The sequence below is a fragment of the Daphnia magna genome, linkage group LG1 (genome assembly GCF_020631705.1).
Source record: "Daphnia magna isolate NIES linkage group LG1, ASM2063170v1.1, whole genome shotgun sequence".
Lineage (NCBI taxonomy): Eukaryota > Metazoa > Arthropoda > Branchiopoda > Diplostraca > Daphniidae > Daphnia > Daphnia magna.
In genome coordinates, this window is record NC_059182.1 from 664,425 (window position 1) to 691,859 (window position 27,435).

The window sequence follows — 27,435 nt, forward strand, 5'->3', positions numbered from 1 at the left end:
CCATCGTTCCATTGGAATTATAAATGCCGCAGTTGAAAAAGAGGACAGTCCAAACGCACACGGTGCTAAGGAAAGATGAAACGCTTATTTGCGACGCTAGCACCTATCTGTCTCTTAATTTGTACCTGGCCAACTTCTTCGATTGCCGCCAGTCTCACTTGTGAGGAACAATTGCAACAATTAGGCGCAAACTATGTAAGTAAATCTTTTTTTATGCTGTCTTTTTCTTGGAGTTTTCCTTTGGGTAGTAGCTTATTTATGTCGTATTTTTAGGCTACACTCAAGGATATTGTGGAAACCAAAAATGCTCTACTTGAGGCAAAGGTGGCTGAACTACTAACAAAAATGTCTCTACTGGAAACGCAAATGGAACAGAAAGATGGAGAATACGTAAAACATTTCGCCTCCACCGTTAATTCACAATAATATCAAGTGTTCATCATTAGTCATTACGTTTTTTTAATTCTTAATAATTTAAATCTTAATAATTCGAAACATGCAGACAAATCCTAGAGGAAAGAATTGTTAATTTGGAACGTACCCAGCACGGACGGACCGGCGGAAATTTACCCGTCAATAATGGTGCAGTTGCCCGTCAGTCATCTGGAAGAAGCGGCATCCCAAGAACGTGTCTAGAAGCTCACCTTATTGATCCATCACTTTCTTCCGGTAAGTACTGGATCGATCCGGACGGCCAAGGGGTTGGTGATGCTCCGATATATGTTTACTGCGATATGACATCAGGTATAGTAAGAATATGAAATCTTACCATTATTGGAGATAAATTACAATTATACTCTGTCCAGGAACAACATCAGTTTTACACGACAGCGAAGGGCCAAGGGATGTGGGCCACTGCGCTGAACCTGGATGCTATTCCAGGGCAGTTAACTATAATGCAAGCAGCAGACAAATGGCAGCTTTAGCTGAGCTTTCTGCTGAATGTCATCAGTCTATTCAAGTAAAACGTTATGAAGTGAAATTAATGTCAATTACCGGTTCTGATCAACTTCTATGTTATGTAACTAGTACGACTGCAACTATGCGCCTTTCGAGTTGAATGGCGTTTCGTATGCGTGGTGGAACAACAAAGATGGGAACTCCGAATACTTCTGGGCAGGCAGCGACGACAGCGTGCACACCTGTCAATGCGGCATCGATGGCAACTGTGTTGAGGCTTCGCTAAAATGCAACTGTGATTCCGCAGCGCCCATTCCGCTGACTGATACAGGCAAGTTGCTTTCGATTATTTAATGCTTTGTCGTTACTTGATAGTTTTATTTTTACGTGTTATTATTTTGAAATATGAAGGGGTAATTACAAGGAAAGACATTCTGCCCATCAGCCGACTAAATTTTGGTCGAACCCAACTACAAAGTTCCTCCGGTGTCCACACGCTTGGTCCATTTGAATGCTCGGGACAAACGGCCATAGCCGGGATGCCTTCCTCGTGTGAAGATTTGTGGAGGGTTGGCCACAGCTTGAGCGGATTATATTCGGTCATCGGAAATGCAATGGTGGAAAGCGTTTACTGCGACTTTACGAAATTGCCTAATGATGCAGGTAAGGGATATAAATTAAACAACATTAGCAATTAAAATAATTATTTAACATATAAACCTGTCAAATTCTATGGACTCCAGGTTTCCAAAAGTGGATTGGATTTGTAGATGTCAAGTCATCCCCCACTTATTTCTATGTTCAATTAGGCACACATTACGATCAAAGTTTTACTCCAATTCCATTCAACGTTCAAAGACTTAACATTGGAGGAGCAATGAACTTACAATCGGGCAAATTCACAGCACCTCGAACGGGGATATACTCCTTCATCTTCTCCGGCCTGGTTACTTTTTCGTCTACTGACCACCAGTCTTTACGTTGTGAATTTTTTAAGAATGGCAATCGTTTGCATTTTTGCTACGCTGACCACCCTGGTCAATCAATCCTGGGACCACCAGAACATGAATCGTTAATCTTACAATCCACACTACCTTTGCAATTAGGAGATCAAATCTGGGTGCAGATTGACTACCGGGGATCCGGGGTTTACTTGGAGAGTGCCAATTACACATACTTCAGTGGTTTGCTTCTGGAAGAGGACATATCAATATCGCTTAATGGTATTTAGACCACTACAGGAAGGGCTCTAAATCAGATATCAATACATTTTTGAAGATTTTAAGTTTTCTCAATCATCAATTTGGTATTTCACTCTTGGTGCTTTTCCCACCATATCCTTAATTGATTGAAGAGCAGAATGGCTTTTATGTCCTTCGATCATAATTTGAAGTATCACATAAGATTATAGGATGGGTAGTACATGTATACACCTTAGATTGATGGCATTCTGTTACGTAATGTTGGGCAAAACCAGCATTTCTTCAGGAAAGCAAAAGAAAGAACAGGTGCTCATGAGTTATGTTGTACCTGGCATACAGCGGCAAATACCTCTTCGGAGATGAATCTGATGAATCGGTTATTTATTCTTCACAAATCAAATTCGAGCCGAATCCATTTTTCGGTGCCGCGATTCCTTGTCCGTATCTGTACCTTAAACTGAAAGTCAAATATTATCCACAAAATTAAATATGATGGTTAGTTTAATCTTACGCTGTGACGTGGTGTATAACTTCACCGTTGATGAAAAGAGCATTGGAACAACAAAAACATGAAAACTGGGCAGCTGGGAAACAACAGACTTTTTTCGGTTCATTTCGTGTTACCAGTTTTGGCATTTAGGTAACGGCTGGATAATTTCTTCGGCCATCAAATGTCCAACATGAGTCGATTTACTCCATCGGATCCATCACATATGTGGGTAAACGAAGGCTGGCATAGCTCAACGTCATGTTCCAGAAAGGCCAATACATTGAAAAGGAAATTTAAAGGTGTACAAACAGAAATGCGTTCTTTGATTAAAAGATTAAAATCACCTTTTTCCGGGAGCGAACGCCAAATGTTCTTCAGTTGATAAATTGAAAGTAAAGTAAAAACTACAACTAAGTGACGGGCTGAGAGAAATTTGATCAATGGTAACGCTGTTGTGAACAGTAGTACGAACAGGTTATTGGTTCTTTCTCGTCCACGCGGCCTGTCGGAATCTACGCAAAGTCACGTCGTAACTGTTTGCTTTTCACACTTTCATGCGCCGATCTGAAACTTTAACTGTGATTTGCTGCAATAAACTGATAGTACACAACTGGGCTTTATCCCACCACAACAAGCTAACCTTCGATAAATTTTTTTTTTTCATACAACATTTCAACGCTATACATTTCACAACCGTGGTTCTAATCCATTAGAAAGACGAGATTAACTGTGAATTTATCACGTTCTGCATTGCCATTTCTTAAGAGAGACGACCATTCCATTGGGAAAATAAATATCGCAGTTCGAAAAGAGGGTAGTACAAAACGCATTCGTAGCTAATGAAAGTTGACTCGCTTATTTGCGACGCTAGCACCAATTTGTCTCTTAGTTTGTACCTGGACAACTTCTTCAATCGCCGCTTGTCTCATTTTAGAGGAACAATTGCAGCAGTTAGGCTCAACCTATGTAAGTTAATCTTTTATTTCATGCTGCCCCATTTTGTGCAATTTTTCTTTGGGTTATTTTTCTTAACTTATTTCTATTTAATTATTAGGTTAAGCTCAAAGAATTCGTGGAAACCAAAGATGCTCAACTTGACTCAAAGGTATTCGAACTACAGACTCAAGTTCAAGAACAGGTATTGATCGCCCTTTCCTTTTTAACCGTTCCTCATCGTCATTCATGTTTAAACTTATTCGAATTTGGTTAATAAGAATAAAATCCGGACTGTTTAGGAAACAAAAATTACTCTACTGAAGACGCAAATGGAGCAGAAGGACCGCGAAAGCGTAAGATATTTACCCTCCACCGTTAATCCAAAATAATGTCTAGTACTAATCATGGGTCATTAAGTTTTTTAAAAATTATTATTCGGAAGATGCAGATAATCCTAGTGGAAAGAATTTCTCAGTTGTAACGTACCCAGTACGGAGGGGCCGGCGAAAATGTAGTCGTCAATGATGGTGCAGTTACCCGTCAGTCAACTGGAAGAAGCGGCATCCCAAGAACGTGTCGAGATGCTCACCTTGCCGACCCATCCCTTTCTTCTGGTAAGTAATGAATCGATCCGGACGGCCAGGGAGTTGGTAATGCCCCGATATACGTTTACTGCGATGTAAGAATTCCAAATTTTACCATTAAAGGAGATAAATAGAGGAGATAAATCGCAATTACACTCTGTCCAGGAATAACATCTATTTCACAAGATAACGAAGCGGCCATTGATGTTGGGCCACTGCGCTGAACCAGGATGCTATTCCAGGGCAGTTAACTATAATGCAAGCAGCAGACAAATGGCAGCATTAGCTGAGCTTTCTGCTGAATGTCATCAGTCTATTCAAGTAAAAGGTTCTGAAGTGAAATTAATGTCAATTACCGGTTCTGATCAACTTCTATGTTATGTAACTAGTACGACTGCAACTTCGCGCCATTCGAATTCGATGATGTTCCTTATGCGTGGTGGAACAACAAAGATGGTAGCTCTGAATACTTCTGGGCCGGCAGCGACGCCAGCGTTCATACCTGTCAGTGCGGCATCGATGGCAACTGCGTTGATGCTCTGCTAAAATGCAACTGCGATTCCGCGGCGCCCATTCCACTAACACATCAGGGCAAGTTGCTTCCTATTTAAAAATGCTTTTCGTTATTTGATAGTTTTATTCTTCCGTGCAATTATTTCAAACATGAAGGAATAATTACAAGGAAAGACATTCTGCCCATCACCCGGCTAAATTTTGGTCGAACCCAATTACAAAGTTCCCCCGGTGTCCATACGCTTGGTCCATTTGAATGCTCGGGTCAAACGGCCGTAATCGGGATGCCTTCGTCATATGAAGATTTGTGGAGGGCTGGTCACAGCTTGAGCGGATTATATTCGGTCACTGGAAATGCAATGGTGGAAAGCGTTTACTGCGACTTTACGAAATTGCCTAATGATTCAGGTAAGGGATGTAAAATAAACAACATTAGCGATTTAAATAATTATTTAACATATAAAACTGGCATATGCTATGAACTTCAGGTTTACAAAAGTGGATCGCATTTGTAGATGTCAAATCATTCCCCATCTATTTCTGTGTTGAAAGATCCACAACGGTTTACAATCAAACGAGAACTCCAATTCCATTCGACGTTGAAAAACTTAACATTGGAGAAGCCATGAACTTACAGTCGGGAAAATTCACAGCACCTCGAACGGGGAAATACTTTTTCACTTTCACCGGCCTGGCTAGGTTTCCAGGAAATTCTTCTTACGAATATCTTAATTGTGGCATTTACAAGAATGGCAATAGTTTGTATTCAAGATGCTATGGATACGTAGTTGAGCATAGCACCGTTAGCTATGAAACGATATCCTTGCAATCTACACTACCTTTGCCAGCAGGAGATCAAATTTGGTTGCAGATTGACTCAATGTCAAACCGGGCTACTTTGCACGGTGATTTTAAAACACACTTCAGTGGCTGGCTTCTAGAAGAGGACATCTCAAAATCGCTGAATGTTATTTAGACCACTACATGCAGAACTTTAAATCAGATATAAATACATTTCCGAAGATTAGAAGTTATCTCAATCCTAAATCCGGTATCTTGCCTTTGGTGCTTTTCCTGCCATATCCTTAATCAACTGAAGAGCAGGATGGCTTTCACGTCCGTATATAATAATTTAAAGTATCACATTAGATCATAGGATGGGTAGTACATGTATACATTGATGGCATTCTATTATGCAATGTTGGACAAAACCAGCATTTCTCCTGGAAAATAAAAGAAATATCAGGTGCTCATATGTTAAGTTGCATAGAGCATACAGCGGCAAACACCTCTCCGGAGATCAATCTAATGAATCGGTTACGCACTTCACAAATCAGTTTTAAGCCGAATCCAATATTTTTCGGTGTCGCGATTACTTGTCGTTTCTGTACTTAACACTGAAAGTCAAATGTTATCCACAAAATTATATATGATAGTTAGTTTCAACTTATGCTGTGAAGTGGGGCACGTTTAAAACCTGGAAACCAAAATATTTATATTTCCATTGATAACAGAAAATCATCTTTCAGGTGTAAATTTCAGGCTTTTGATATTTGCCTTAAAACTTTGGAGTAGGAAGGCATTGACATTGCTCATAGACTCCTCGAGAATTGTACCAAATGGGACTGTGCAATTTCATCAAAATATTTGTTGGGTAAACAAATCAACCTACATAAATAAATGAAAGAGTCAGTTTCAAACAACAACTCACAGAAACACTTAATACATTGATAACAACCGTCGTCGAAACCAAAAATGTGAAGAATCCCGTAATCGTCAGTCTTGAACAATCAAATTGTTTTTTTCTTTGGACTGCAATGCTGCTTTTTTCTTCTGCGTTTCTTTCTTTCTTTTGCACAGAATTTAACAGTTTAAGAACCTCATCTGCTTGAAAGGAATCGAAGACGAGCTTCTTTGTTTGCTGTGGCGGCAATGTTGCTTTAACGACAATTGCAGTCAATGGGGTGTGCCTAAAATGCGCGCAACGCGCCTGCGCGCCTGAACCCCCTAAACTGCGCGCAATCCCAGCGCGCTTGGACCACTAAAATGCGCGCTTGGCCTAGGCTACATGCGACATTGGCCTAGGGAATCGTCTTTAGGTCAATGCTAATAGGTTAAACACTGATCCCAGTGCACACACGTATCGTCTGGACTCAATCGGCCTTTTACCAAAGGTAAGTATACCAGTTAAGTCAAGGGATGGTATGAGCCGCTCAACGAGCAGACGGATTGTACGTGTGGCCCGTCGTGATAGTATCGCGTCGAGCATGTAGATATCACTCCAACGGACTTAACAACAGGCCATAGCGGCCATGGTATTTTAATTGATGTGATTGAATTTGAGGAACTAACTTCCGCCTCGGTCTACGGACCAAAAAGGAGCACGGGCAGGGCCTAGGGGGAAGTTCCCGACGGCGCTCAACCGTGACTAATCTGTTTGAAAACGCAGGATTACATATAGAGATGGGAAATCAAATATGACGGCATTTTTTCGCAAACGACGAAGAGACAAACGCCTTAAAAATGCTCTTTCACCCCCACATTCCACGGATCTCGGATGGATATGATGGAAACCGCGTAGAAGCAAGTATCAATAAAAGCAACGTACAAATGAACGTAACCTGTTCCGAGGCGAAAATCCTTCATTCCAGATGGCGAAGAAACTCGTTTCCTGGATTGTCGGAAATGCTTGGTTCATTTGACAAGGAATTTCCCTTCCTTCAACGCAAATCTGATTTTCTCCTCCAATTTTTCAAAAATAATTCACCACTCACCTGAAACTTTTTCAGCAAAAGAAAACGCTTACCCGAAAAACAGAGTAAACACAAACGGTGGTAGCAAAATAAAACAAAAACAAAACAAAATACCGTCATGCAACATCTTTGATAATGACAAGCGTTTCGTCTTTAATTGGTCGTTGATGATCACTCAACACCGTCGACACCTATACACTACATTGATCCTGAACAAAAACTATTTTTAAAAGATTTTATAATGCTATTCTTTGTTTATAACGTGGATTGGTTCATCATTTGTCAGGTCCGGCTGCTGGATGTCGTGTTTGATCGTTTCTCCAACGTCGTTGTTGTCGTTTTTATTCCGTTAGTTCGTTGTCTACCTCGCCATAGCAGAATTAAGTAAAAATTGAGAGAATTGAAATTGAGAAATAGAATGAAAAATGCTATTCAAATTAAATGAAAATGAATTACGATGTTGTTGTTTTTTTCGTTGTGGTCGTCTTGGACGCCTTCTCCGCAGCTGCGGCTGCAATTCTCTGATCCATGCGGATTTTATAGCGGCTCGAACCCACTGCAACTGGTGTCACTTTGATTCCGCTCACGGCTGCGAAAGAAAACGAATCAAACATTCGGTTATTAAAACAATAAAATGTTTCACAACAACAAACATACCCGAAGCATCATCCGGTTTGACTGATGCGGAATTCCTACTCTTGTAGGACGTGATGGTTACTAGACGGTTCGTCCTATTAGCCAGAGGTGTTCCTCCACCGCCGGAAGCGCTGACCAAAGTCTTGCGATCAGCCTGAGCGGCTGGAGATTTCCTGGCGGGACATGTCGGGGTCTTGGCGGATGAAGCTGCAGTTGCGTTGCGGAGCGTACTGCCACTGCTCGACGTCCACACGCTCCTCTTTCTCACTTCCGTTGACTGGTTGACCGGCTGGAGCGTGCGTGGAGGTCGAACAGGTGCCGCAACGGGTGCGGAATGAACGCTTTGCTTCCGCCGATCTGTTGGCCGATGGAGGCTTTGCCGGATCGCCGTTGATTTCGGCTCCGCTGCATTGGGGGCGTGGGTAGACGTTGGCTGGTGATGGCGAAGGGGATGTGGATCGATGATTGGCCCCTCGATTGGAACTCTGCCCGATCATTCTGTGGGGCTTCTCGTCGAACATGAAACATGAGGAAGAACGACGCATGGAATAATTGCGTCAACAGGCCGAGGACGAAGCGATCGCAGAGGAAAGAAGAAGAATCTTGGAGCTACACGCTCCGCTTTTGATTGGTTTCTTGCCACCTGGTCTGTTCCGGAACATGGCAAAGATGAGTTTACTAGCCGAAAACTTCCAGGCCCAGTTCCGCCGGCACGTCCCGACTCAAGACAATCCAGATTTATGGTAAAATGCCAATTATTCTGATTTACATTCCAGAAAATACCAATGAATGTGTGACAGTTTATACATAAAGAATTGGAAAATTATTTTTTCAGTCTGTCTGCTTTTGCCCTTGGTGAGAGAAAATGGCTTTTTATGGAACAAATTGACAGGGTTTCCTGATTCGCCAAGGTTTTTTTTCCTTTTTGTTTACGTTATTAAACAATTTCAATGTGACATAATATCTAGAAGGCTACGTTTTGCATTGACAGTTGCAACGTTATCCGAATTTTTAAAAATTATGGAAAAAGGAAGAAAAAAGCCATTACAATTATGAAATTTTAGTTACGACGGTAGCAGGTAGGCGTAAGAACGGCACTTGTTCACCATAAAACGATGGTCACGTCCTTAACTAAACAGGAATCTTGTAGGGTAGACAAACGAGAAGAAGCTGAAAAAGGCAAATGAAAAAGCATCTCGTAGGTCGTAGACAATGCGAAACAAAAAAGAAACTTAAATTTACTGATGGAGATGGAACACGCAGTTTTCCACCAATCGCAATGCTTGTGAAATTTTCCTTCTCTTGCAATCGGTGAGATTTTTTCACCTCTAAATGAAAATCAAATCAAATCTAGACGCACGATGCAGTGAAAACAATCAGAATGCAAAAATCAAACACGTAGTTTGAAGGGCCCCAGTACATTTGGATAAAAATATCATTGAAGCATATTTTATTTAGAAAATATTAAATGGTTGTCTTTTGCAGGACATCCTGTTTTTCACTAGTTTCTATTTTGAGGAATGACCCTTTAGGCGTTTTGTAGGACTAACGTCTTCGTCATCGTCGTCTTCGTTCTTCGAACGCGAATTCAAATAAGCTGCTGCCCTACATTGAAAGAAAATGGTTCGCACGAGCATAAATTGTGTGACATGGTCAAATAGTAAAATAATCGTCAGGTTGAATTATTTTAAATCCGTGGATCGAAGCAGATATCACTTACCACAATCTTATAATTGACTATAAGTCTATTCTCGTAAAGGTTTGTAGATTTTGTGGTAAAACATGACATATTCCTTGGGCCAAATTCCATATCCATGTTGACTTTGTATATTTGTACCCAGTCCTGAAAAGCATAAAGTGGAAGAGAAAATAAAATTTTGTTTAAAGTTAAAAGAGTTTTTTAACTTAAAGCGCATAGCATTCTTTAATTATGTTAAATCATGGCTTAAACAATGATATTCTTATCAGTTTTTTCTCACCTCCGCTGACCAAATCAATAATTTCTTTTTGCCCCCGGCTGCAAGAAATCGACCGTCCGATGAAAAGGTGACCGTTTTTATCTTTTTCTCATCGGAAAGACGTCGTGGCTGTTGTTCGCTTTCCAGAGGATTCCAAATAAAAACGCCTTCCATCGAACCACTAAATGACAAAAAGAAACCCATCAGAGAACACAGGAACTGAAAACAGAAACATCGGACATGGATTTTACACCAATTCACAAAGCTTTTTTTTTTTAATTAAAAAATGCCTATCCCCTCGTACGGACTCATTTTTAATTGCGGAAATTTCCCCTCCTTGAGCTGCTTACTTTTCTTTAATGATATTTCACTTGGCATCCGCTATCGAATGACACTGCGTTCGTTAAACTTCAAGTTGAATTTACTAATTTCAGAAAAAAATGTGTTCGAATCCCCGCCACCGTGGCTAATAGATTTTAATTCAGTCGCAACGATTCATCGCGTGATTCGCGTTGAAAAGAATAGACGCGCACTTTCAAAAGGCCTTCAGTCAAACAAACAATTTGGTAGAACTAGAATTTAAGTTTTAAATGACTTACTAAGCAAAAGTGAAGTTTTTGGCTGATTTCCTTGCCATTTCGATTCCGCCCATTTCTTCCCCATTTCCTGTGCACAAGCGCCAAGCAAATTCACTTCGATATTCTTCTAACTCCAGGCTATAAATTGGCTTGTCGTGGTCCATAGACCAAACCTGCCAAGAAGAAAAAAGACAAATCGAATAGAAAAAACCAAATTCAATTTCCTCAATTTCATTCCATTACGTCAATAAACAAATTATTTACCTTGATCCCCTTATCACCAAAACTGGCCAAATATTGAGTCCTTCCATTCCATTCCAGACAAAAAAAAAAAAATTTTTTTTTTTTTTTTTTTTTTTTTTTTTTTTATTTTATATTTTTTAAATAAAAAAAAAAAAAAAAAATAAAAAAAAAAAAAAATAACAACGTTCTCCATGTGTGAATTCTTTCACGAGTCGAGTTGTTGTCAAATTGTTTTCCTCCATTTCAAAAATTTTGATCTTTCCATAAAAAGAAGAGACGGCGATTCGATTTTCAGAGATCCACTTCACAGCCCTGTTTTCACAGTCAATTGTGGTGATCACGTCGCCAATGGATGAATCACATACGAAAACTTTACCACCAAACTGGATGAAGAATGGTGAAGAAAAAGAAAATAAATTGGCCAAACGTAAAAATAAATTGACGAATAATGGGCATAAAAAGGCGCAGTTTTGACTTTGCTGAACTGACATCTCCGCACGTTCACTTTACGTAAATGGAGAATTCAATTTTGAATTTGAGGAATGAATCGTTAATTTCAAACATCAAATCTAAATACTTTGACTGTAACAGTTTCTTTTTGACGCAATCAGAATAGCGACGATGTTAATAAAAGTATCCAATAAACTTCAACTCTTTTTGAATGGCGTCGTCAAGTAAATTTTAAGCATTTCGCAAAAAATAAATAAATAAAGTAAAGGACAGATAACTGACATGAAGATGAACCCAAGTTTGTTGATGGGCCAATCAAAATCGACATTGTAACTTACCTCATTATTAGCAGCAAATAAGTTGGACCTGGTTGGATTCCAATTTATTTTAGTGATTAATATCGGAAATTTCTTTTGAAAGAGGATTTCGCACTTTGGGTAACTCCATACGACGAGAGTATCGTCACGAAATCCAGCAGCTAGTTGTGTCCCGTTAATCTGATTCAAGATTTCACGTTATATTTTCTCTTAGTTGTACGGATAAATTATTTCTGTCTGTCCGTGATTTCGTTTTACATTTATCCGTAACAACCAGATCAAATTCAGATGTTGTTAGGGGACTATGTTTCCGTACGAAATCAGGGATAAAAAGTCAGTCCATTATTGACTTACATTCCAATCAAGCGACCAAACTCCCTTAAAGTTTAGATGTTGAAATGTGAATGTGACTTCTTTCTTCTTTCTCCAATTGGAAAACGGAATAGCCAAATTTTCGGCAGTGTAAAATGTTAACTTTTCCTTATTGGCACATGCAAGAATCGGTTCAGTGGGGTGGGAACTCATTTTGTAATCTATACTGAATGACACATCAACGAGGCTCAATTGACATTTGCCTTTGTCTAAAAAAAAGAAATAAAAGAATCGCCATTATCAATTCATTTTCGGAGGAAGCGATTGAGTTTTTACCCATTCCGTACAATGCGGCGAGTTGTTTGATGACCTCAGGCGATCCGATTCTTTCTTCTTCTTTAAATTGAATCATTTTCTCAATCAAACCAGCAAGGATTCTTCCGTTTACGTCATCTGCCACCAAATCTTTTTTTAACATTTTAATTAAGTGAATTTTAGAAAAAGAGTGAAATCTTTGCTAAATTTAATGACGTAAAGAAATAACTAGTGGAATGACTTACTTTGCTTGTAGCTGACGAGTTCCTCCTGTTTGTTTTTCAAAATATTGGCAGGGACAGTGGCTTGGTTTTTCCCAAATGGATGTTTACCACGCGTCAGGAAATAGAAAAAAACACATCCGGATGAAAACGTGTCACTTTTGATTGTTCCATCTGGGAGCTCGGCAGACTTGTTTTCATTGTCAGTTAAAACCTTAAGTCTCTCAGGTGCCATCCACTGAAGAGTTCCTCTGATTTTACTCTGCGAAAAAATATCGTCCCGTGTTTTCTTAACAAACGACAAATCAGAGACTTTCATCTGAACGGGCGTCGTCATTGAAATGAGGATGTTTTCCGGTTTAATATCGCGATGCACCAAATCTCTCGAGTGGATGTAATCCAATCCATTGGCGATTTGATAAAGGACCAATTCGTCTGGCGGCAATTTCGGTCCGTTGTATTTCTTTTCGTCTGCACCAATCTGCCAATGTACCACCGCACAATTCCAGAGCCAGTTGCCTGTCCAGAGGTTTCAACAAATTATTTACTGAGAAAAAATTTGGAAATAAAATTAGGATGGCCAATTTACGTGAATTTATTGTCGGCCGAATCAGCGACGTCCAAGAGTTTCACTACGTTGACGTGATTCAATTCTATGTGCGTATTCATTTCTCTTTGAATAATTTCTTTTTGAGATGTTGTCGTCGTCATTTGTTTGACCGCAACTCGATTGCCATCAAATTTCCCTTCATACACGTATCCATAAGTTCCGCTACCAAGTAGTTTGCTGGTGTTGACTTGGACTGCAAATTTAATCAAACAATTAATTAAATTTTAGAAAATGATTACTTAGACTATACACGAAACGGAAATTCTTGACTTGCGTGAAAGGGCTTCTTTAAATTCCTCATTTGCTATTTGTAACCAATTGAATCCTTTTCCTGGGGGATTTATCATATTTTTGATGGGCTCGTACGCAAAGTGATTTTCATCCAATTCTCAATGAACAAAAAAGACAATTTAGAGTCGTAAAAGCGGCGAATGTATGCAAACTTACTTTTTAAATTGACTGGATTCTTTTCCTTGAGGTTTATCAAGATTGACTCAAAGTTTTTACCAAAAAGGTGTTCGCCACGCTTTAGATAATAAAACAAAATGCATCCAGTTGCAATGACATCTTCGGTGGCGTCTTTGATGCCTTCCAGGGAGTCAGTTTCCTCTGACAGTGTCCAATACTTTCTCATACAGAGTTCCATCTCAAAAGGTTTTTCTCCTTCTTTCTTCTTCTGCGACAGCTGTTTGCTGTAACTGAATTTGCTCAATCCAAAATCTGAAATTTTCATGCGCACAGGACGCGACTGGGCAGCAATGACGACGTTTAATGGATTTAAATCGCCATGTACAATTCTTTTTCCATGCAGATAGAAGATTCCGTTGGTAATTTGATAAAGAACTTGCGATTCATTTGGCATCGGTCCATCGTACTTGTAATCGCAATATTCGTATAAAGTGGCACTGTACGGTTCCAGAGCAAAATACCTGGACCACAAATAACAAATGAGATGACTTTATTTTTTACTGCTCATTCCTTAGCCATTAATGTGAATATAAATAAATGAAAAATAAAATAAAAACCTCCATCCATTGGCCACGTCCTCCTCATAACCGAATACTCGTAAGATATTATTGTGATTCAGGTTGTCCTTGACGAGCTTATCGGCCACATCTTTCCACCCATCAAGGCAGTCTTCATTTTTAATTCTTCTTATCGCAACTTGTTTTTTTAGACTAGAAGTCTTCGATTTCCCGCGTTCCTTTTCAGCACCTGCATTTTCCTTTTCCTTCCAATATCCGTCAAACAAGAAAAAACCTTTACCGAAAATCTTGTTTTTGCAATCCAATCTTTTCCCCTTAAAGATAAAATCCTCCGCTGGTTCCGGTTGTTCAGCATCTGCCATCTTTTCAGAACTGGTAGATACTAAAGAGAAAAACGAAATTTAAAAAATGTCACTTCGTATTGTAATTACGAACCCCCTCCCCCATCTCCCTACTCTACAAAGAGGATAACGGCTGTTACTGTTATCGAAGACGTAGTCCCAACTGACTACACGCCCAACACGCAGGACTGTGGGGCAGTCCCTGCCGCCATCAGCCGTGGTCCTGTTTTGCTTTAGACTATACCCTCTCCCCTAGACAAGCTCGTCTTCAACATGATAAATAGTGACAAGATGGTGGCAGTTGATATAGCAAAAATAATCAAGCAAGTTGTTGTTGAATCTTTAAAATCTTGAATTGTTTAGAAACTTGCTAGTTATTCATGTATCAATTACAACGCCATTGAACATATGCCAATTCAATTTTTTACGAGCTGTAACAGGAAAGTCGTAAAAAAATCATAGTAACTGAAACAATTGAAAAAAAACTCATGTTTTTATTAGATCCCATAGAAACAAAAGTTTACCTAAATTGCTCTGCATCAAATTCATATAAACGCAAAGATTTACCTGGTTACGAAGCAGTGGTAATTACTTTAGTTACCATTGATAGATTTAAACAAAGTGACGCGACCAACGCGGGCGTTTCACTTATATTGTTTATCGCAAGGTAGTCTAAATTCAGGTAGATAACGTTATCTTTTTCTTGTGTTAGTCTCCGTCTGCAAAACCATTGGGCAACAACTGAAAAATAATAACTTGCTCCCTCTTTTTCTTATGACTTACGGCTACAACATTTTTCTTAATAGATTGACAAAAGTTTTCTTTCCACCCATTTCAATTCAATTTTGTTTTAGTCGTTCTAACAGGAAAACATCAAACCGATGATTTAGGTATCAAAGTATTACTTTTTACAAAACGCCACAAAATCTCGTAAAATATCTAATAGCAAAAACGAGACACAATCATGAGATTCTGGAATACAAAAAAGACATTTACATTGTCTTGTTTGTTTTGCGATAGGGCAACTAAAAGATAAGGAAATTCGTTGATAACTTATACCTACTACATGGAAAAGGAGAATTTTAATTGTGGCTGCAACTAATGTCCAGCCAAATGCATTACTATTACCCCCAAAAATTCGCTAAATAGAAATTAGACTTACTTTGAAACGCCATCAAGTATACACTAAACGGGCACCTTGACAAAGGATGCAACACGTTGGCCCTTACGGCAGCGTCCGACTTTTCATTAGACAGTCCAAGCAAATCTTTCAGGAAACAGCGAAAATGGGGCACAACAGTTCGAGGAGCTTGATCGTGTTACCAAGATTTCCAACGTGAAAACGATGGTTCCTGCTATTGTCAATCCCTTTTTCCATCTTATTTTCACACCATCGTTGTCCTAACTTATTATGCAACACAAACATTTCTTCCTAACCGCCCCCGTTTCCTGTAGAACCTTCCCTGCACGATTCACAATTCTGACCAGTGTGTCCACGGATAGGGGTTGTCAAATCCCAGAAATTTTCCCGAAATAAAAAAAAAAAATTCCGAAATGAAATATCCCGGAATTTTAAAAAGATCCCACCAATTGTAAAAGAAATCCTAAATAAATTCACACTTTTTTTTTTAATAAAGTTTTAATATCAAAGTAATCTCAATTTTAAGAATATTTTTTCCCCCTAAATTCCCACCAAGAAATAATTTTTCCCGATATTTCCCGTTTTCCCATTTCATTCCCCGTTTACTTCAAATATCCAAAAATTTGGGATTTTCCCTAAAGAGTGGACACACTGATTCTGACTGACGTAAAGTAGAACAACAGAAAGCTGAAAATGTTTAAGTTTCCTTTCCACGACGCTAAAGATTCCACATCTGCAGGTAATGTGCAAAGACAAAGGTGCGACTAGAGGATGGACGATCATTTTAATGAAGGCTAGGATATAGAAGGTCACAAACACCAGTACCACCCGTACAATTGATTAATCACACGTCTTTTCATCTGATTATTTTTAAAAATCAGATATAATACTCGGTTGAGCGCCTTCAGCAACTTACCCCAAGGGCCGTGCTCCTTTTGGCGAAGATGAAGAATGTCATATCGATGGTTGATTAAGGGTTTCTGGTAATACGTTTGGCTTGCCATTTGGAGCAAGCGAAAGGGTTTGCAATGACCAAAACTTTCTCATCGTCGACTGAAATTCGAGAAAAAAAACACGTTAAAGACAAGATCGAGCGACTTGGCTGCAGTACTTGTAATAATGACAAGACATCTCACAAAAAAACAAAAACACTTTCTGCTTAAACTAAAGGGAATCATAGCATACAATTGGACGGGGCCATATACATTTACAGGCACACGGTTATAGATAAAATTCCAGACACTACATCTGAGAATTTAGTTTTCGTATCATCCTGACTCTCTTCGTCATCTGCATTAACGGTAGTTCCTCAGACTCCTTGGAGACGGGATTAAATGTCATCGAATGCAAAGCTTCGTGGTCGGGCAAGATATCCATTTGCAAAGATCCTGTAGCTGGAACAGCGGTTTCATCGATCAAAACCAAAATTCAATTTCAGAGAATCCATGAAAATAAACTTCACATTTCCGTGTTTTGGTCACTGTTCCCAATTTTTTGGTTATTCTGATCACCCTGTAAGAAATAAACTTGCAATATCATTTTCATACCAATATCCCATCATACTAATTCCAGTACAGATGTGGTTGTTCCAATTGCTTCGCGATTCTTGAACTCCTAGCAGAAACGTCCGAAGTCATACTTACCCAATTGCACTGCTTTCTTAAGCAGTGCTCTGCCTAACAGCCCTAATACGACAAATGTTTGCTTAAAATAAGAAAACCAAACTAACTCTATGAAAAAGCATTACCATATGTAACATCTCCAACTGCAATGGAGAATCCTTGTTCTATCCTGTAAAAAGAAGCTACATGGCAGTTGAGAAAAGGCTGGATGCTACAACTTGAAATGGGGTCCTTGTTGTATGTGTTGAGGAATCTCAATCCTGAAGCTAACTCTTTGTTCACAGATGTGTTTATAATAAGGATTACAATTTTAATTGATATGACTTACTGGATGTTGTCTAAAATTACATAAAAGGTGGTACCGAATGACAAGTAGCCAGAATTCTGTCTAGGAAATCTTCAATCTCACACTGTCACACATACAACAGTCAGCTGTTCACCTTTTCCAGCCATGGGTAGACGTAGCCATAACTATGTTAAACAAGTCATATCTGCTACACTTCATTTTAAAAACCTGGGGTTAAAGAAGAGTTTTGTTTAAGGCTGTCCTGAACCAAATTGTTATTACATCATGGTAAAGCTTTTAAATAATATTGGAAATCACTATTTTTTTTACAGTCTTATTTTTTTTTTAAAGAATTCTGAAGAGAAATTTTTTCAATTGGATATCCATCAGCAGTTCACTCACATGATTTTCGGAATTGGTTTTCCTGTAGAAGCTAAAATGTTTTAATTAAAACTTTACACCATTAACCATTCTTGGAAAAACAAATTAAAAATTACTTTTAAGCAACTCTTCTGTCGTTGACTTTTAGCTAGTACTAGTGCTAACCAACATGATGGAAATTCAAATTTACTTACAGTGCAGTATTTGTACAGATGTAGTCTGTGGTACAGAGAATCTGCAATTCAATTTTGGACATGTGAATTCAACTAGCTCATCCACACTGACTAACAAGGTTCCTAAAATTTTTATCACCAGTAAAAAACCAAAGATTTTTCTTTTCTTTTCTATTTAAATTGTAACAAATTATGATGTACTTTACTTGCTGGTTCCACTCACGATGCACTAAATAACTGAAATCATAATTACCATGCCAGCTTCTCTGTCTACAGAATATGCAGCTTTGCAATGGGTCAACCGCTAACAAGTTGACTTTGACAAATAGGGGAATAGCAATAATTTTTGAAACTAACGTTCCACTCCCCGTGCGATGAATCCATAAGGTAAAATTCATCACAAGAATTTCCCCACTACAACACTTGTCATCCTCACAGCGAGGTCGCGGTTGACAACGAAAGGGTCATCAGACTGATAACGCCACGTACTGAGAAACTGCGCGGGAAATACTGCCAGAGAGGACATGGAGGGATTTCAACTTGATCTCGGTCGTCGGGGCGAACCCTACCGGCTTCTCGGGGGACAATAGAAAGTGGTAGGGTTCGCCCCGACGACCGTAGGCACGGTAGCGCTCGTGGTGGCGAAGGGCTACAACACATTATAAACACGAATAGGCTACATGCGTCTGCAATGGATTAATTTGTTGGTTATTTTCTTTTCAGTATTCTTTATGTAGTTGTAGTTTTAGATTAGAATCTTAGATTTTCATTATTATTACATTGACAAGTGTGCCATCTGAGGAAGAACGGAAATCCATCGATGATGTAGCCGAAACAGAAAAGTTTGAGTTTGGGAAAGGATACGATTTAACTTATTTTAAAGATATTGGTATGTTTTTAAGATGTATATGCTTATAAGTTACTTAATTTAATTCTTTTCTTATAGGAGAAATATCTAGGAAAAGAAAGGCAAGAAGAAGAACTGCACAAGGCCTTGTTGAATTCCCAGTTATCCAACCCGCCCAGCCCTTTGGTTGGATTTTAAAAGTCCAAAGGAACCTGCAGCTCCAGACGTACATCCATTCACAGATTGTAGTATAAAGCTACCATATTTCTGACACATATTAACACTTCACAATTTTAAAGCAATCTAAAACAGCCTTCGAAATGGAATGGACCATTTTACGCTGTCTGCATCCCAAAATGTACAGGAATGGTCCACTGACGTCAGTGGGTATGGGAATCTTGCAGGTGAGTTTATGAAAACACCAGAATGTCATGCTGCGTAGTCGCTTGGACTGCGTTGGTTAAAAATACCAATGTAAGTAGTTTAGATAAGTAACATGTTTTGTTCATTAGACTTTTAATTACCTGTATATTCTATAGTGAAAAGGAACAGATTCAGGCTGATGTTGAATCCGACTTTTGATGAAGACACGTTCGCCTACGACATTGAAAATGGCATCGAAGACCTTCTATTAGATAATATTCAAGAAGATGGTGATGAGGAAAATGAAGCATACGAAGAAGATAGCGAAGAGGAGACTGCTGATTACCAGGATTACAGCGACGAAGAGACAAACGATTATCAAGACTACGCTGACGAGGACAATGAAGGAAACAATTAATATTGATCGTTTAAAACTCTCTTATATATAGTTATGCTAATCCTGTAATTAGGGCTACTTTTGAAATGGAGCTATTGATGAAAGGGAATAAAAGTATAATTATGAGGTTTTGATTTGTTTCATTAACATTATTCGTCATCCTTATAGGCCTATCCGAGTGCGCGTGAAAATAAAATTATTTCGCAGTTAATTATACATGCCTATGTTGATATCAACTTAATCTGACATGATATTACGATTCAGCGTCAGTTGAGTTAGAGGTGTAATTTTTATTAATGTTAGTGGTTCAGCCGCTATAGCGTGCGTGAAAATAAATTCGTTCACGGTTAATTACACAAACGTTGTTCATTTGCTTATTCTGACCTGATATTCCATTCGCGTGTTGTTGGGTGTATTTTCATTCATTTTGTAGTAGCCTGCGGGATTTAGTTTTAGCGATCAAATTTTTACTGAAAAAGTCCGCCCTGTAACTGTAAGCGAGTTACTGCGCTTTTTTCCTTAAAAAAGTGTCGTAAACCAATAACTCCCGCAGGCTACCACCAATATGAATGAAAATTACACCTCTAACTCAACTTTTGACGCTGAATCGGAATATCAGGTCAGAATAAGCCTTAAAGGAACACACGTTTGTGTAATTAACCGCGAACGAATTTTTATTTTCACGCACGCTACTAGGCGGCTGACAACCAAAATTAATGAAAATTACAATTCCGACTCGATTTTTATGCTGAATCGAAATATCAATTCAGAATCAGCCTAATATGAACATACGCATTGTAATTCACTGCGAACAATTTTTATTTTCACGCGCGCTACTAGGCGGCTGACAACCAAAATTAATGAAAATTACAATTCCGACTCAGATTTTTATGCTGAATCGAAATATCAATTCAGAATCAGCCTAATATGAACATACGCATGTGTAATTCACTGCGAACGAATTTTTTTTTCACCGCGCTACTAGGCGGCTGACAACCAAAATTAATGAAAATTACAATTCCGACTCAGATTTTTATGCTGAATCGAAATATCAATTCAGAATCAGCCTAATATGAACATACGCAGTGTAATTCACTGCGAACGAATTTTTATTTTCACGCGCGCTACTAGGCGGCTGACAACCAAAATTAATGAAAATTACAATTCCGACTCAGATTTTTATGCTGAATCGAAATATCAATTCAGAATCAGCCTAATATGAACATACGCATGTGTAATTCACTGCGAAATAATTTTATTTTCACGCACACTATTATGCGGCTGGCTAATAATTCAATGAAAAACGCATAAAAACTTTTATTTACTTGCATGCGGTAAACGACTTCCCAAGAAATACTTGATCGGAGCTAATGATTTTTCCCCACAAATTTTACGTGATTGTGATGGGATTTGTACTTTTATATTGGTGAATACGTACTTATATCTACGTGACTACGTTACTTATTTTGATTGAATTCTTCATTTATCAAAATATATTTTAATGGAGTTACAATGCATACATATCGTTTTGAACCCGCCACAGTTCTGATGGAATGAACTTCATCAATCATCATGGCGAAAAATCCTATGTTCATCACAAATTAGTAAGACGGTAAATTGTTCAAAGATAGTTTTTCCTTCTTTATGCTCATCACAGTACATTGGGTCAACCTGGGGGTCAACTACTTATGTAGCGTTGAGACTAAAAATTGGCCAGGTCTGAACTAAACCAGCAATAAAACCTGAATTGACACTTTTGAACTGCTTTGTTTACCTTGTTTATATTGACAGTATGTTGTAGGACAGTGTGTTGTAGCCCTTCGCCCCACGAGCGCTACCGTGCCTACGGTCGTCGGGGCGAACCCTACCACTTTCTATTGTCCCCGAGCCGGTGGTTCCCGTGAGGGATTTGGTTTGGGGCTACTGCGTTGCGTAACGTACAAAATGCGACCATTACCACACAACTTCACTAGCAACTGACAGTGCGTTACACTTTTATTAATTTTTAGCAGATAAAAACATCTCAAGTCGCCTTTTAAATTTACGGAAGCAATCCAATAGTGCAAATTTATCTTCCCGTCGAACTGGCAACACTTTCCAAGGCACACATCATAATAAAGTAACGTGATCTCGATTAGTTCATTTTTAAAACATTCGTCGTGAACAGTTGACTCACTTTTGTTTCCCAACAAAGATTTCCGACTTATATTTGAGTATATTGAAAATAACTTGCCTAGTCAAATTGTTGGGCAATCCGTTAAAGAAAAAAAAAAGAAAACGAAATGAGGGGTTTCCCCTTTTCCCCGGTGAGTTATTGACTTCTTGACACGTTGTGAAGACAGGCAAGTAAGTGATTAGTTGTGAAATGTTCCCCGCCATTTATTCATTTTCACACGAACCTATGCCACACTCGTTTGCCTAGCTCAATTCCTTAATTATCTCCAGTACAATTCGGGTTTCCCTCTGTCAGATTCCTTCCCTGCAGCCGTCACGTTTGCATTAGACTCTGGCCTCTTCAGTGGGTGTGGGAACCAAATGCTTTTTTAGCCTCTAGTCTTTTAGGATTCACACTCCGCCTACTACCCAAGAACGTAGAAGACAATGAGCGATCCAAACGTGCACTTGTATTAGCAGCCGTCACATTTTGCATACGACATAATAGAATTTCTATGTTGATTTCCAGCCGCTGTGTAGAAGCAAAAACCGCAAGCATTATCTACCCCATTTGCATAACTAATCTGTTGGGTGATGGGCTTTAGACAGCGGGACAAACCATGCGGGCGTAGCTCGCCAATCAGATGCGCTGTCGCCTTTTGTCGGGTTTTCTTATTCTAATTCTCATTTCCTCATGCAGGTCTTCCTAGCGTGTAATGTCGGGAGAGAGTCTTTGTCACTGAACGAACAATGCGATGTCTGATTCACAACGGCGTCTACATGTCAAGAGAAATATTCTCAAGGTAAGAACTGCTACGAGCTGTAAAAACATTCTAGAAAAATGTTAAACTCAACTCTTCTCTCAATTCATCATCGCTCTTGCAGTCCATAATCATGCCCCCAATGTTATCTGCTTGATCAATGCATATTAGACTTAGCCATGAGATTCTACCTTCGTTATTCGTTTTCAACTGAAATTCATCGGGACATGGGTTTCAGCAACTCGAGTTATATAACCGAATTGTGAAAGTTTAACAATTCCGATATCCCGATTGCATATGGCGAAAAGACTTTTTTAAATGTGGCATTAACCGAATGCCCTTCAGATAATTTGAAATTGTCAGAGGTCAAGGGTCTCTCGCAGTTGGATAGATGAGCACATCCGGTTCTCTGTTGTGCTTAACGACTTGCACGATTCTCCATTGTCTGCAGCACACGAAGGATGACTGCTATTGTTCCAGGTTTTCCCCCTACTTTGTTTCCATTCACGATATGCCCTAATCCGGGCCATGCGTTTTGAATATTAGCGCACGGCCTTGGAGGATGATACGAAAGAAGAACAGGAACTAAAATTATGCCCTTTTCTCTTTCCACATTTATTGTCACAGATATGGCGAGAGGAAAACGAAAAGTTTCAGCTATTCCACCTGGCCTTCAATAGGATGTGAATTTCAGGAGGAAAAAAAAAATATGCAATGAGGGATATCTTTTGAGTACGTGCTCCAGCGATGACCGCCGATGTCGCCTTCCAGCCGATACCTTCGATTTATTATCCGGTGAGCCAAAGAGTGTCTCATGATGCATGGAAAAGGTTATACACAGACGACACATCCCCCAATACCTCAAAGAGATTTTGCTATCAGACGCGGCTCTTTTGTCGTACTACGTGTATGCAAATGTAGGGCCTACGTGATGGATGGACGCACTAGATTCCATATACGGCCGCAAGACTTCCATTCTCTTTCGCAATGTCCAACATGGCAAGTGATGCCAGTGGATCAATGGCGCAATTTTTAAGTGCATGGACATTTGGTCTATTTAGTTTTACCTCGGCAAACTGATAGTCTTCCATCAAATGGAATAGCAATAGTTTTAATTCATTTCCAGGAAAATCGAAAAGGGAATTGAAGTGAAACAGACCGAGCCAATCTGGCTGGAGAGCAAAATCGTCTGGGGCCGCATTCCTTGAAAAGTCACCTTGAAGCAAGTGGAACAGAGCGCAAGATTTTCTTCTTTTCAACGTTCGTTTGCCAATGAATAATTAGATGATTAGAATGTTGGCACGTTTCTTGATTATTCACCACTCGTTTTTAAGACGTTAATTTGAACAAAAAGTCAACAGGGTCAACTGGATCTCTTCGACAGAGCGCGGGAGGGGTTCACATTTTTAGATAAAACAGAACGTAGAGACATTTCGAGTGGATGACGGTGTCTCGTCAGCTAGAAAAGAAGTGAAGAAATTATGGCTGCCGCTTTTGCACGCCAACTGTCGATCAGCTGACTCGATTTTGTCGGGGAAAGGAAGAGTTTTGCGCTGGGTAGAGAAGATCCTAGGGAAGAATAACAAATGATGATGATATCTTCAGACGATCGGTGTGCAATCCCTTATTTGCAATTTGAACACTATGTGTGCCAACGGTATATTTGCATATCATACTATGCAAATGACACAATCTCGTACGAGTTTTCCCGTTTCGTACGTGCAGAGGTTTCGACATCGTACTGTTTTCGTGTTTAAAAAAAAAAAGGCGGTTAGCTAAAAGTCTTGTTTCCGTATTGCACTTGCAAATAGGGGGCGCATCGATAAGCGGCTAACAGTACAATGGCGGATTTGGCGAACAAGTGTGTGTCAGCACCCGACTGATTTATAGTTGAAAGTCGGTAGCCGTTTTTTTTATATTATTCAATAGACTTTACGCACTTAGTTTCAAAGAGCGTCGCCAAATGTTTGTGTAATGTAAACAAAATAATCTTGAAATGCAGTCATTGACCGAGTCGCGCACTATGCGTTTAATTCAACCTAAATCGAATCCTCGTTTTTTTTTGTTATATCCATTTCCTCGAGTTTTCTTTCATGTTATTGGTCCTATAAAAGTGCGGCAGTGGCGCACCGTGTCAGTTGTGTCCGTCAAACACCCGTTCAGTAGAGCTCTCCGCACCCTCAGCGTTTCAAAGACAACATGTCCATTATGCGTGCACGTAGTACTATTTATCCTAACACGCAGGTATGTCAATTTCAACTCATTCCCATTTGCGGTTGATTTGTTTTAAATCTATCCCAAACCAACCGCAAATGTTGTAAAATAATAATAAGGGCAATTTCGTTCACGCAAAGAGTCTAAACCGCATCATCATTTTGTCTGAACATTATTCATTTGGCAATGTCAGAAACACATTGGCAGTGTCACCTTGACGGTGGTTATTTGGTGGATGATTCCGGCGTCCGTCGTCTGCGGGATGCTTCACCCTGCATGTGCGTGACCTCGAATTTATACTCTCAATTCTCTTTTCTTTTTTTCCGAACATATAAGAAATGATATAACCTATAAATAGATGTTGATGTAAGAGTATAATAATAACAGGCTAACGATGAGCTGACGATTCAAAATCAGTGGACTTTCGTTCCCGCGAGCAGCAGCCGCCGAATGCGCTGGACGAGCGGACGGCCTCGACGACCACCCTGACGTCTATCGATGACGCAACCGTTTCGTTCCTCTTCAAAGTGAAGCTCTTTCCGTTCCGGTTTAAAACGGCGCTGGACGAGTCATCCGCAAGAGGCAGCAGCAGTTCGGCTACGGCGCCAGAAACAGGCATCGTTGCCTTCGGCATTGATATCGGATTTCCAGGCTCACTGGGCGGAGTCGGATACGGACATCAAAGGCCGATCGAATCGTTGTCTATTTCATCGGTCAGAATTCACGCGAAATCTCTTTCGAATAGTATCGACGACCGTCTTAAAGCGTATTAGGTTTATACAAAGTTGAATCAATTAATTGCTAATTCATTTGGACAGTTTTTTCTTGGGGGGCTATATATACGTCAGGAGATTATACCAAAAGACAAGTGAATACTGAGTCACGAGAAAATGTGTTTTTGCTCTGAGATGATTTATTGCTATTTGTTTTGTTTGTACCAATTCCAAATTACATAGAAGAATTTTGGTTTTCCCAATTCGTTTTGTCATCACATTCCACCACCAGTTAAAGATCGAAAGTTCAACGCGCGTTGATTTGGCCAGCAAATTGCACAGTTTCGGATATCGTTCGTGTTAATGATGCACCTGCCGACCAGCACCCAAACAATAAAAGCCAAAATTAGCTATGCAAAACAAATATTGAAGAGCGGCTCTTTGAATTAATCAACTTACCATCATGGGATCCAAGTTTGTTTATTTACCACCGGTACCCGCGATAGATTTCACGCGATTCGCCGGAATTGTTTTCGATCGAGTCGTAATAGTATTGCTGGACAGCTACTGGCCGATTCCATCCGCGGTTGACATTTGCCGTGTAGGGGTTGTAAGAATTGCGATTGTACAATGGAGCGCTGGGTCTGTAACCAGTGACGGGCACGACGTTGCGATAGTAGTAGGTACCTTGGGCCTGGGCACCGCTATCCATCAACATCACAGTCATGACACAGGCAACGAGCTATAAGTATATTCAAATGAATAAAAAATGATGCAAACAATAAAAAAGGTTTTCAAAGATTTCAAGTCGTCTTGTTTATACCATGCAAGAGTAGAGAGACATGTTGAGGAAGTTGTTTCGCACTGGAAGGCACACTGGGAATGTCTTTCATTGTGCCTCGGTTCCAGTTTTTATAGGAAACGGATGGGGATATAGACAATAACAAGTTTGCAACGATGACGTCCGATTCATCCTTGAGAAGAATACTTTTGAGGTTAGACTCTTCTGTGGGTGGTGTAATTCGATAGACGAGCTCCTCTCCTCTTTTTTTTTTTGCTCCTCCGTTTCTGTGATGCGCTTTTTTCTTGTTTTTGTAATTGCTGGTATATCTGAAACGCCCTCACGAACCGGGGAAAAACATTTTTTTTTTTACCTATGGAAAACCCGCATGAATCGGCGGATGTTTCTTGATATGAGAAACTATTATCAAAGTAAAGCTGAGTAGGTGGATGAAGAAGATACACGCCCTTTTTCTCCATTTTTCGCGATTATTTCATTCAATTGATGAGCCAATCATGGAAAAAATGCATCTATTCAATTATACTATAGGATCGAAATTGCTTGATGCCGATCTTCTTTCGATTTTCATCCTGCACTACCCGTATTGCTGTCGATTTATCTTTTGAAACTATGTAAATGATTGGGATGTTCACGTCAGCCATTCCGCGTTATCCGGTTCTATGTAGCTAAAAGGGGGGTACTTTTGCGCAAGGAAATTGCTGGACTCACGTCGGGTATAGAATCTATTTACACGCACATTTTCGGATAGTTGCAAATGATACGCAATTATAATGTTTTCTGTGAATTTACAAAAATGTCAAGGTCATCTTTGTTCGGTTGCCGTACTTCTTTTTTGGCCTTGGACGCTGTAATTCATGGTTTTGCGGGTGAGTTTAGATCGTTCCGCATTAATGGAGATCGTGTACGTACCAATAACTAGACGTAATTTCCATCTTTCCGCTTCACCAAACATTATTGCGCCATAAATGAAAACATTCACCACAGTCTCTTTTAGATTTAAGTTTAAAGCATTTTGCAATCGACATTCGAGGATGAGTCAGGTATGCGTGCATATAGGGGCTGCGATGAAACGATGATTAGCTATACATATTACGAGTTGAGATTTGAAAGTCTGTGGCATTGAATCATATTTTCTTACTCTATTGATGTCTTGTTTTGTGCATCTCCATCCTCTACGTTATCACTTCTCTAAATGCATTCGATAATGATGACAGGACGCAAAATTTGGGCACGATT

At 39.5% G+C, this 27,435-nt stretch overlaps 3 protein-coding genes and 4 long non-coding RNA genes across 25 annotated transcripts in view; 3 read left to right on the forward strand and 4 right to left on the reverse strand.

The window, feature by feature from the left end:
* LOC116918501 (tyrosine-protein kinase HCK-like) overlaps positions 1-15,794 on the reverse strand; it is a 46,377-nt gene extending 30,583 nt beyond the window's left edge. The window contains exons 1-5 of one of the 2 annotated variants that reach the window (XM_045175554.1): positions 15,508-15,794; positions 14,044-14,386; positions 13,466-13,947; positions 13,269-13,406; positions 12,998-13,211 (exon numbers count right to left, since the gene is read on the reverse strand). In XM_045175554.1, coding sequence (XP_045031489.1) covers positions 12,998-13,211; positions 13,269-13,406; positions 13,466-13,947; positions 14,044-14,386; positions 15,508-15,520 — 1,190 coding nt within the window. In that variant the 5' untranslated portion in view covers positions 15,521-15,794. The remainder of the gene's footprint in view (positions 1-12,997; positions 13,212-13,268; positions 13,407-13,465; positions 13,948-14,043; positions 14,387-15,507) is intronic. The other variant, XM_045175556.1, reaches the window with a different exon arrangement.
* Positions 40-2,185, forward strand: LOC116919081. The gene is made up of 7 exons (XM_032924961.2): positions 40-195; positions 274-390; positions 503-744; positions 807-961; positions 1,030-1,231; positions 1,312-1,563; positions 1,644-2,185. Exons 2-7 carry the CDS (start codon positions 380-382, stop codon positions 2,129-2,131), a joined length of 1,350 nt encoding a protein of 449 aa, XP_032780852.2. The 5' UTR covers positions 40-195; positions 274-379; the 3' UTR covers positions 2,132-2,185.
* LOC116929504 lies at positions 2,108-6,740 on the reverse strand. 5 transcript variants are annotated; one of them, XR_006648494.1, is made up of 10 exons: positions 6,352-6,740; positions 5,903-6,293; positions 5,639-5,848; positions 4,792-5,562; positions 4,469-4,715; positions 4,267-4,363; positions 4,015-4,200; positions 2,614-2,832; positions 2,431-2,547; positions 2,108-2,149 (listed from the first exon to the last, which is right to left on the reverse strand). It is a non-coding gene; the product is annotated as an uncharacterized LOC116929504 (long non-coding RNA). The 5 variants fall into 5 exon arrangements; XR_006648495.1 differs by lacking the exons at positions 2,108-2,149; positions 4,267-4,363 and adding an exon at positions 2,249-2,382 and having other exon boundaries at positions 2,452-2,547; positions 4,469-4,541; positions 4,615-4,715; positions 6,352-6,574; XR_006648492.1 differs by lacking the exon at positions 2,108-2,149 and adding an exon at positions 2,249-2,382 and having other exon boundaries at positions 2,452-2,547; positions 6,352-6,574.
* Positions 9,059-12,900, reverse strand: LOC123473945. The gene is made up of 9 exons (XM_045175602.1): positions 12,433-12,900; positions 12,209-12,337; positions 11,915-12,141; positions 10,971-11,740; positions 10,815-10,875; positions 10,572-10,723; positions 9,994-10,153; positions 9,735-9,857; positions 9,059-9,619 (listed from the first exon to the last, which is right to left on the reverse strand). The coding sequence occupies exons 4-9, from the start codon at positions 11,282-11,284 to the stop codon at positions 9,572-9,574; spliced, it is 858 nt and encodes a 285-aa protein (XP_045031537.1). The 5' UTR covers positions 11,285-11,740; positions 11,915-12,141; positions 12,209-12,337; positions 12,433-12,900; the 3' UTR covers positions 9,059-9,571.
* Positions 15,795-16,584: 790 nt separating the features above from the next.
* On the reverse strand, positions 16,585-18,606 carry LOC116921316. Of its 13 annotated transcripts, XR_006648642.1 has the most exons (4): positions 17,970-18,503; positions 17,797-17,818; positions 17,234-17,622; positions 16,585-17,171 (listed from the first exon to the last, which is right to left on the reverse strand). It is a non-coding gene; the product is annotated as an uncharacterized LOC116921316 (long non-coding RNA). The 13 variants fall into 13 exon arrangements; XR_004393200.2 differs by having other exon boundaries at positions 17,234-18,071; positions 18,202-18,506; XR_004393184.2 differs by having other exon boundaries at positions 17,234-18,119; positions 18,202-18,506.
* Positions 18,607-21,466: 2,860 nt separating this feature from the next.
* On the forward strand, positions 21,467-23,329 carry LOC123474039. Of its 2 annotated transcripts, none has more exons than XR_006648663.1 (3): positions 21,467-21,901; positions 22,410-22,512; positions 23,098-23,329. It is a non-coding gene; the product is annotated as an uncharacterized LOC123474039 (long non-coding RNA). The 2 variants fall into 2 exon arrangements; XR_006648662.1 differs by having other exon boundaries at positions 21,467-21,861.
* Positions 23,330-24,660: 1,331 nt separating this feature from the next.
* LOC123474042 lies at positions 24,661-25,236 on the forward strand. Its single transcript, XR_006648664.1, has 3 exons — positions 24,661-24,714; positions 24,878-24,962; positions 25,072-25,236. It is a non-coding gene; the product is annotated as an uncharacterized LOC123474042 (long non-coding RNA).
* Positions 25,237-27,435: the final 2,199 nt, after the last annotated feature.

What these genes read in the sequence shown, in the direction of transcription:
- LOC116919081 (XM_032924961.2), top strand. An exon ending in TTACTGCGATATGACATCAG is followed by an intron (nt 745 to 806) that starts GTATAGTAAGAA and finishes TACTCTGTCCAG; the next exon opens with GAACAACATCAGTTTTACAC. An exon ending in AATGTCATCAGTCTATTCAA is followed by an intron (nt 962 to 1,029) that starts GTAAAACGTTAT and finishes TTATGTAACTAG; the next exon opens with TACGACTGCAACTATGCGCC.
- LOC123473945 (XM_045175602.1), bottom strand. Translation starts at nt 11,284, where the DNA reads ATGTCAGTTCAGCAAAGTCAAAACTGCGCCTTTTTATGCCCATTATTC. An exon ending in ACACATGGAGAACGTTGTTA is followed by an intron (nt 10,876 to 10,970) that starts TTTTTTTTTTTT and finishes ATTTTTTTTTTT; the next exon opens with TTGTCTGGAATGGAATGGAA. An exon ending in TTGGTGATAAGGGGATCAAG is followed by an intron (nt 10,724 to 10,814) that starts GTAAATAATTTG and finishes TCTTCTTGGCAG; the next exon opens with GTTTGGTCTATGGACCACGA.